The sequence below is a fragment of the Magnolia sinica genome, chromosome 11 (assembly GCF_029962835.1).
Source record: "Magnolia sinica isolate HGM2019 chromosome 11, MsV1, whole genome shotgun sequence".
Lineage (NCBI taxonomy): Eukaryota > Viridiplantae > Streptophyta > Magnoliopsida > Magnoliales > Magnoliaceae > Magnolia > Magnolia sinica.
In genome coordinates, this window is record NC_080583.1 from 81,611,871 (window position 1) to 81,621,718 (window position 9,848).

General features: G+C 42.9%; 1 protein-coding gene across 1 annotated transcript; it reads left to right on the plus strand.

Annotated features, from left to right (window-relative positions):
• The first annotated feature begins 4,184 nt into the window (after positions 1-4,184).
• LOC131218474 (uncharacterized) lies at positions 4,185-8,616 on the plus strand. The gene is made up of 5 exons (XM_058213033.1): positions 4,185-4,342; positions 5,939-6,009; positions 6,380-6,460; positions 6,581-6,624; positions 8,335-8,616. The coding sequence occupies exons 1-5, from the start codon at positions 4,303-4,305 to the stop codon at positions 8,432-8,434; spliced, it is 336 nt and encodes a 111-aa protein (XP_058069016.1). The 5' UTR covers positions 4,185-4,302; the 3' UTR covers positions 8,435-8,616.
• The last annotated feature ends 1,232 nt before the right edge of the window (positions 8,617-9,848 follow it).

Genomic DNA, 9,848 nt, shown 5'->3' on the forward strand with positions numbered 1-9,848 from the left:
GCCCACCTTTGATGTGAGACCGCCCATCATGTGGGCTAGACCTTTGAAGTGGGTCATCCATCATGTGGCGCTCCTCTTGGATGTGGACCATTCATCATCAGGGGCCAACCTTTGACGCAGATCATCCATTATGTGGGGCTTACCTTGATGTAGGTTATCCATCATGTGGGGCCTGCCATCGATATTAAATGTCCTTAATGTAGGGCCCTTTAATGTCATTACCCATCATGTGGAGCCCACATTCGATGCATCCATTGTGTGGGCCCCACCTTCAAAGTGGGTTGTCCATCATGTTGGGCCCACCTTGGATGTGAGCCATTCATTATTAGAGCGGACCTTTGATGAGGACTATCCATTATGTGAGGCCCACCTTAATTTAGGTCATCCATTAGGTGGGACCATTTGATGTGGGCCTTCCATCATGTAGGGTCACACTTTGGTGTGGGCCATCCATTATATGGGGCCTACTTTTGATGTTCACTATCTTTCGTGTTGGGCTCACTTTCTATGTGAATCACCATCCATCATGTCAGGGCACTTTGAATATGGGTTGTCCATCATGTGAGACCTTGGATGTAGACCATCTATCATGTGAGGCCCATGTGGATCATCCATCACATGGGGCAACACTTTAACGTGGGCTACTTATCATGTAAGGCCCACTCCGTCCATTATGTGGGCCCACCTTGATGTGGACCATTCATTATGTAGGCCCCACCTTCAATATGAGTTCATTCATCATGTGGGCCTACCTTCAATGTCGGTCATCCATTATGAGGGCCCACCTTCAAACCATTATGTGGGTCCCACCTTTGATGTGGACTGTCCATCGCAGATGGTCCATCATGCTAGGCCACACTTTGATGTGGCCCATCCATCATATGGGCCCCACCTTTGATGTGGACCGTCCATTATGTGAGCCCACCTTGATGTGGATCATTCATCATGTGAGGTCCCACCTTCAATGTGAGTTGTTCATCATGCCGACCCACCTTTGATGTGGGCCATCCATCATGTGGGTCCCACCTTTTTTATGGACCATCCATCATGTGGGGGCCACTTGATGCGGATATCATGCGGGGCCATATTTTGATATGAGCCATTCATCATGTGAAACTCACCTTTGATGTTCACCATCCATCATGTGGGGGCCACTTGATGCGGATAGTCCATCATGTGGGGCCCAACCTTCAATATGGGTCGGGCCCACCTCTAATGTCGACCTTCCATCATGTGGTCCCACATCTAATGTCCACCGTCCATCATGTGGGTCCCACCTATGTGGATTGTGTGGGGTCCGCTTGATGTGGATCATCCATCATGTGGGGCCACACTTTGATGTGGGCCATCCATCATGTGGGGCCCACCTTTGATTTGACCATGCATTATATGGGCCCACCTTGATGTGGACCATTCATCATGTGGGCCTGCCTTAGAGAGATTGTAAAGAGACGATAAGAGGGCAAGATGGGATTACCTAAAAAGTTTAACAACAAACTTGTTCAAACATGTCCACCTGTTTTAGCTAAATATGCTCTTTAAAAAATGATTATATCACTTAATTTTTTAGAGTTTTTATCTGATTTTTAAAAAATTGATTTTTTAAAATAGTGGTTTACCAAACAGCCTATTTTCAAAATAGAGCTTATATTTTTAGAATAAGTAAATAAGCTCTTATTAATAGAGATGCCAAACGGCCCCTTAATGTTCAAAATTGCAATTCATAGATCTACCTCCCAAACGAGAGAGGATTAGTTGCAGCCCGACCTCACCCTACACAATGCAAGCCTGACCATGTGGCCCAACTTGATATGTGTATTGTATATCCATGTAATTTATCAGTTTTGCTAGCTTATTTTAAATCATATAATTGGAAACAGTAGTGATTGAACACACACCAGTAAAACTTCCCATGGTGTGGTCCACCCGATATTTGGTTTGCTTCATTTTCAATCTCATCCTCTAAAAAGAGCACGAAAAATAGATGGACAGTATACAATACATACATCAAGGTGGGCCCATTAGTGCCGCACTATTCCACCCCATTGTTTCCTATAATATGGTCCACTTAAGATTTGGATTTGCTTCAATTTTGCACTCATGCCTTAAAATGATCGACAAAACGGATGCGACAGTATGGATCTAAAATACATGCATCAAGGCGGGTCCCACATTAAGGGTCGCATAGCCTTAGGTAAGGCCAGATCAAACCTAATCCGCTCTCTGTCCATCTGTTTTTTCCCAGTCATTTTAGGGCATGGCCTCAAAATTGAAGCCGATCTAAAGCTCCATGTGTAGACACCCCACCTTGTGCAGGATGACCAATTCCAGTAAGATTCGAACCATTGATGACTTTTAAATTTTCAAATCCACTGTAACAAGCTTGGGAACAGGTAGGAGGTTTGAGTGGCCAGCCACCATGATGTATGAGTCTTATCCACACTATTCATCCATTTTTTGTATCATTTTAAGATACAAGCTTAAAAATGAGGCAAATCCAAGACGTGGACTAGGCAATGGAGATTAAACTTTTACAGTTACAAAACTTTTTGGGGGCCACGAAAGTTTCGAATTAAGCTGATATTTGTGTTTCCTCTTCGTCAAGGACTCTGTAACTTTATGAATAGGTTGCAACAAGCTAATGTTTGTATGGTCTCCTCACCCAAATCTTTGTGACCTTAATCAACATGTTGGATGGAAAATAAATATTCCGATGGCCCATGAATTTTTTAATGGTGGGGATTCAATCACTACTATTTCCTGTGCCATGGTCCGCTTCATTTTTGGGATCGTACTCTAAAATGAGCTTTCGAAACGACTGGACGGTGTGGATTTAAGGCACTGCATCACTGTGAGTCCCACAGTCAAGGGTCCCACCCACCTCGGTGGATCCGGGGTCTGACCTAATCTGGTCCCGGACGCACTCGGCCACCCTTCTAGATGACTCTCCAGCTGAAAATATTCAAAGGGATGGGAAAAATCTCTAACTTTTGTTGAAATGGCAGATATATCCCAAAGTAGTCGGATTAGTCACCGCCACATGTGAAAGCATGGCTCACACGCCTATCATCCAATCCCTTCATCAGGTAGGCCCCACTAAGCAAGTTCTTGCAGCTTACATTATTGTTTGACGTGCCTGATTTGGGCGAAGAAGATCTACGCGGTCGCAAATGATGGACGGCTGGGATCTCCAATCATGTACCATGGTGGTGCATGTATTGGCTACATTCAAATGGAAAGGTCCCAAAACTAGTGGCTAAGATCTTCCAATCTGAGAAATGTTTGGTGCATCTTCCATCCATGATGGGACTCAACAGACCAATGTTCTGGATTTCTGAACCATGGACCCCACCTGCAGAATAATCAGAACCAACGAACAGGATATGCAGCTCTCTTAAAGATCACCGTGCACGCATTCTTCGTTCTAGAAGTCGATTCCTGACCATCAACGAATCAAAGCCGTTCATTAGACTTTATCGAATTACACATTTAGACAACCTTTTACACGTTCCCCTATGGATGTTAGTCTACATTTTAGGTGGGCCACACATATAAATCGAATATAAACCGTTGGTCCATTCTTTTCACGTATTTGAAAGTTGGCACGCGTGACTCGTGTAAGCGTGTGAGCGGGTTGGGAATGATCAATGAAGCAGTCAATCGCGCTGCATGGATGATTTTCAAATATCACAATACCACTTCTGCCCATTCACGCGAAGTTACAAGTGCCAATATGAAACACGTGTGTGAGATCTGAGCTTTACATCTGGTTGGAAATAATTTTTAGATCTCTTACCTCACGCAATTTCACTCCTTTCGTGGGAAACTATGAAAGTAGAGTAAGACTGAGAACAAATATTTATAGCCGTTCATTTGTTTTGTAAGTTGTGGCAGACCGGTAGTGCGTAATGTCCTGATTTTTGGAAAAGAAGGCCTGAATAATGTAAATCATCTGATGGGAAGTTCAGATCTCACACGAGTTCCAAATGGATACGTGTGACTGTGTGTAGATGGGCAGGGGTAATGTCAAACGTAATCCTACCAAACAATTTCCTTATCTTTCCAAGGTGGCTGCGAAGGTAGCTGTAAAGACGGACAAAATTGTCATTTTCGAAATATGACCATCGCATGAGTCAATAAACGACAGCTAAATATTAAATGGAAATAGCGATAGTTTACAAAAGAGGCGAAGCTGGGTCAATGCCTTCATGCTTCATGCACTATGCAAAATGACTAAAATGGCCCTGAGGTTGTTCCTTCAAATATATTACCAAAAGAAGGGTCATCTTATCTTGAGCAGACATGGATCCTCGGATTTGGCACAAAGTCGCAGCTATTTCTGGTAACCTCTCTCTCTCTCTCTCTCTCTCAAAAGATCCAAAGATCAATAGAAATTCAATTCGAAGAACTAAAATCAAGATACATGATACAACCAAACATGCCCACCCCTCTCTCTCTCTCTCTCTCTCTCTCTCTCTCTCTCTCTCTCTCTCTCTCTCTCTCTCTCCAAAGATACAAGTAGAATTCATATTTTTGTGAATTGGGTTTCTTGATACAACCAAACATGCCCACCCTTCTCTCTCTCTCTCTCTCTCTCTCTCTCTCTCTCTCTCTCTCTCTCTCAAAAACAAAACAGGAAACCCTGTCGATCTCGATCGATCGGTCGTTTGCCCGTCGATCCCTCTTGCCACCCCAATCTCCCTGACATCTGTCTCTCGGTCACTATCGGCCACAGTGCAGACTGAATGTGACCCGCGACAATAGTCGTTAACTTAACATTTTTTCTCTATATGTGTGGGAAACGGATTGGCTACTCCCCCTGACACCAGCCCCGGAGCTGGTGGTCGGTGCTCTGTGGGCCCATCATGATGTATGTGTTTCATCCATTCCGTCTATCTATTTTTCTAGATCAATTTATGGTAATACACAAAAAATGAGGTATATCCCAATCTCAAGTGGACCACATTACAGGAAACAGTGTTGAATGAGCTTCGACCGTTAAAAGACTTTTGGGGGCCATAAAAGTATTGGATCAAGTTGATCTTTGTTTTCTCCCTTCATCTGGGTCTTTATGACCTAATAAACGGATTGGATTTCAAATAAACAGTACATTAGGCCTTAGGAGGATTTAAATGATGGATATCCAATCACTATTTTTTTCCTGTGGTGTGATCCATTTGAGATTTATATCCCTCTCATTTTTGGAATAAAGACATAAAATGATATTTTAAAAGGGATGAACGGAATGGATGAAACACATACATCATGGTGGGGCCCACAGAGCAAGCTCCGGGGCTGGTGTCAGGGGGAGTAGCCAATCCGTTTCCCACACATATAGAGAAAAAATGTTAAGTTAACGACTATTGTCGCGGGTCACATTCAGTCTGCACTGTGGCCGATTTAATGAGTGGACCATCTAGAGGGTCCCACCACTACGCAGGCAACTGATCAAAGTATCAAGTGGTGCACAGTTAATGGAACAATGTGCGGCAGAATGGTCTCTGGCCGTCCACCTGTTTCTAACAACGTGGCCCACCTGATGAGTAGACCAGCTTGATTTCTACGTGCGAATGTCTACACATGGTCGGAGACAGCTGATGGACGCCTTGGATATTGCGACTATCAGAGGTGCAAATGGATGGAAATGGCCCACCATGAGCATCTTCTACCTAAAAGGACCAGATGACATGTGGCCCAATGGTGCCCATTCCCACATCATTTCTTTTATTAATAAAAGAAATGATGTATTTATAAGATATCATAATATCAGGTTCGATTGGGGTGTGGCTCGTGGACGGTAAAATCACTTGAGCTCGGGCATGGCCTGAAATTGATCATTCATGACAGGCCCTCCAATCAATCTGTTTGCAACGATCCAGACCGTTCTTTTTTATGCACATTATTCTTGAATTTCTCTTACACGTTCAGATGTAAACAGGTATTGCTGCTCTTTGCCTTGGCACGTATGGGGCCCATGTCTACAAGCCCCAAAATGTAGCTTACAAAGAGGTATGTGCTTTTGGATTTCTACACCTATGATCTTCCATCATCTCATCCACTCAATTTGCCATTCCTTGGATTTAAACGGATCAGATTCGCTAGCCTTGATAAACAGTTCATATCCCTTCATCTGGGCCTAAATTCAGGACCCAATTGATAAATGGACGATGTGGGGCCTAGATTGGCCTGATTTTAAGACCATGGATGATGTGGGGCCCACTCCAAATCCTTATATTGGAGAAAGTTTGCCACTGATTTCAGATCTGATCTGGTCCCACCGTTGAGGAATTGAATCTGAAAATTGGATGAATTTATAGCCGTCCAATCTCTTCGAAATGGATTTTTCTCATTGAGATTTTTCTTCCCGTGAAAATGGAAGGTTTGGAACCGTGCATCCATCTACCATTTGGTTCACACGGCCGCCTTGCTCGCAGCTCCTATTGCCAAACACCCCAATATTGTAAGTGCCCTTTTCATTTTTAAAAAAAAATTGTCTAAAAATCTTATGTGATTTCCACACTGTGGTATGATCATAGATAATCTCGAATCAAAACCGTTTGTTACTGTATATCTTATGCAGTTTGGAGGCTTTTTAACAGCTGGGATTCTTGCATTTTCGGGGACGTAAGTATAAACAGTTTTCAATGTGTTTTCTTTTAATTAGGCTAACTTTGATGAAATCATAGCATTGTTGGTATAGCTGGGGCGTCGAGTCGGTTCCGACGGAGTTAGGGTTGACCCAAATCAATCCTGTTTTGAAATAGGCTTGACCCAAACTCGAACTGACTCGGTACCAAGTCTGGCATACCTGACCCGTTCTGAGTCCAAATCTGGCTTGGACTAATCTAGACTGAGTCGGACCTGGTCACAAGTACCGAGTCGGCACTGAGTCAACTCAGGTGCAGCGGGTATTTACAGGCTAAAATCACCACTCAAAGCATAGATTTACCAGCCAAAATTGCAGCCTCTCCATCAACTACATGGCATCTCATATTTGAAATGTTTGATCTGAGTTTTTTTTAATATGTATGCACGAGTCAAGTCAATATCAAGTTGTATTACGGGTCGAGTTGAGTCAATCACTGGGTGACTCGAACTCAATTCAATTTGACTTTGGATTGGACCATGTCAACTTGATTCGGATCAACTCACCCACTCAGTTCAAATCAAGTTGGATCTGAACGAGTCGGAGTCAGCCCATGCCCAGCTCTATAGTTGTAGGTTTTTCGTTTCTTCCATTTGGGTGTATTGAAATTCCTGGCCTAGTTTGTTTGGTACCATTTGTTGATCTAGTCAGTTCAATGGAATGTAGACAGGTGTGTTTGGATGCACTATTTAATTGAATTGCAATAATTCACTTGATGGATAATAAATGGATACTTTGGAATAATGAGAATTAGATCTCAATTGCAGTTGGGTGTTTTCAAAATCAAACTTGTATATAAAAATGATGTGCAATATGGTCAGTTTTGCCACATTTGGAGACTATTTATTATTACAATTCAATTGAATTGTGTATCCAAACGCACCATAAAAGGCATAAATTCTCTGTAGGACTTTTGAATTCTTACTTCTAACATTTCCATTGAGTTGACCCAGTTTCATGATTTTGGAACACGGTTTTTCTGTGTGATTTTTCATGAATTGCCCGTAAGGCTCCGTTCATCGGTGGGTCCCACTGTATATCTGCTGTGGTCTGAAAATCAGGCTGATACTCTCATCAGGTGGCCCACACAGTGCATTGAATGTGGAATCTCTCCTTTCATTCTTCACATCGACTTTCTAGTCTGGACCACAACACAGACCATGGGGTGACCAGATGAATGACCCGGATATTGCGGATCAGAATCCAATCAAGACGCAAGAAATTCACCAAAAGAGCCGTCTTGATTGCTCTCATTTTCTTTCTAAAATAATGTCCTGCCTATACAGGTGGGACCCCCCATTTATGTGATCTGGACCGTTCATCTGGCAGGACCCATCCGAATTTGTGGAAGCCCCTAACATCTACACAAATATGAACCATTGGCTAATTCATCCAACAAAGGACCGCACCAAATAATGGTCTGGATCACCAAGAGGTGGGACCCACATGTAGTTTTGTACTACTGTTGGGCCAATCATCGTTTGGTTGTCACAGATATTCTGTAAATGCACGAAGATTTCCATTTATGATCATCAAGAGACCGTGAAACCAGCGGCCAGGATCATCCAATCTGTGTAATTTTTCATATATGGCCCACCCATAATGAGTCCCATCAAATGAACGGTCTTGATCCCATATGATCTGCACTCGAATTTAAACGAACCCGAATCCTCTGTTTCGTTTTGCAGGTGTTACACTGTAGCAGTTCTTGAGGATAGGAAGTATGCATTCCTCGCGCCGTACGGAGGTTTTTCGTTCATCGCCGCTTGGGCCAGCCTGCTTTTCTAAGCGGCAGTCGGGATTCAAAGAAGGCTGCTCTGTATGATGTGTGGCATTGTAGAATTTTTATAATGAATGGGAATATGTGAGTAGCCCTACAATGCTTGGTAGCTTGTGTTTGTGGGGCCCATCTGATTTATACATGTAATGTATTTCTGACCGTCCATCTAAATGCATTGTTCTTCATCTCACAGATCACAAGTGGGCCTGATATGGGCTTTAGTATTGTGCTAGGACTACAAGCAATCCTAACCATTCCATCCATTCTATGGCAATATAACATAAGATAGGACTCGATATATGGGTCTATCCAAGCCATTGATCTGGCAACATGCCAACATCCATCATGGTATTTTCCAACAGTAAGATGAGCTGAAACCATAAAATTAATATGCACCACTGAAAAACATTCAAATATATGTGTGGCCCATCTGATGCTTCGATGAGCCAAATCTTTTGTAATGTGAATACAATGATGAGTTTCTCATGCTAAGATGGATTGGATGTTGTGCAGATACCGTGTGGGCTCCACAATTCTAGACTTTACTGCTTTTGCAAGAAGAAACCAAATGATGGCATTTGGGTATTTTCACCCTCAGAAAGCATCTCCTGAAATTTTGTTCCGTCCGTGCATTATTTGATTAATCCAAACCGTCCATTAAGTTTAAAACACATTTCTAAGGCTAGCATGAAAAAAAAAAAAGACACGATCCAATGATCCAAGTCATCGTTGATTTGGCCTTATATCATGTAGCCATCCTTTTTTCCAAGCCATGGATGGGATGGCTAAGATTGCCTAACAAAAGTTGCCATTTAGATCAAAAGTAATCCAAGACAGTCTCTAGCAAATGGATGGTCAATTAAATATATTTTCCTGTAAATAATTTTGTAGAGTTGTCAACGAGCCGGGCTAGCCTGCCTGCATCGGGCAGACTTGGGCTGGAGGATCAGGCCCTCCAACCGTCTTGGCTTAAAATGGGGCCCGTTTTTCAAGCGGGATGGGCTTGGCCTAGTTGAAAAGAGTAAATGGCCCGGCCCACCCATTTAGTTTCCAAAAAATAATTTCAAATTTTAATAGGGTTGGGTCCCACCTGTTTCATTATGTGCATCACATTAAGCTAGGCTGAGGGCCAATGATCTGTGCCATCCATCATTCAGGTGGACCATACAATTGGAAAGCGTAAAGGCAAATATTCACCCTCTGCACTCTTTTCCCTGGTATGGCTCGCGTTAATCACGCGCAGGTATGATATTTTGTCTCCAAGCATAAATTTGTGTATAATTTAATGGTTGGAGTGGATTTCCTCTAATCATCACGTGGGCATTGTAAAAATCAAGGGTAAACGTGTGTCCCAATTATTTCCTTTGGTATGTCCTCCTTAAGCCGCATATCAGCCTTCTTTTTAATGCCTGTGCCTAACTC

Coding starts and splice junctions, on each gene's coding strand:
- LOC131218474 (XM_058213033.1), top strand. CDS start 4,303: ATGGATCCTCGGATTTGGCACAAAGTCGCAGCTATTTCTG. Junction 6,010..6,379: donor AAAATGTAGCTTACAAAGAG/GTATGTGCTTTT, acceptor TGAAAATGGAAG/GTTTGGAACCGTGCATCCAT. Junction 6,461..6,580: donor TTGCCAAACACCCCAATATT/GTAAGTGCCCTT, acceptor TATCTTATGCAG/TTTGGAGGCTTTTTAACAGC.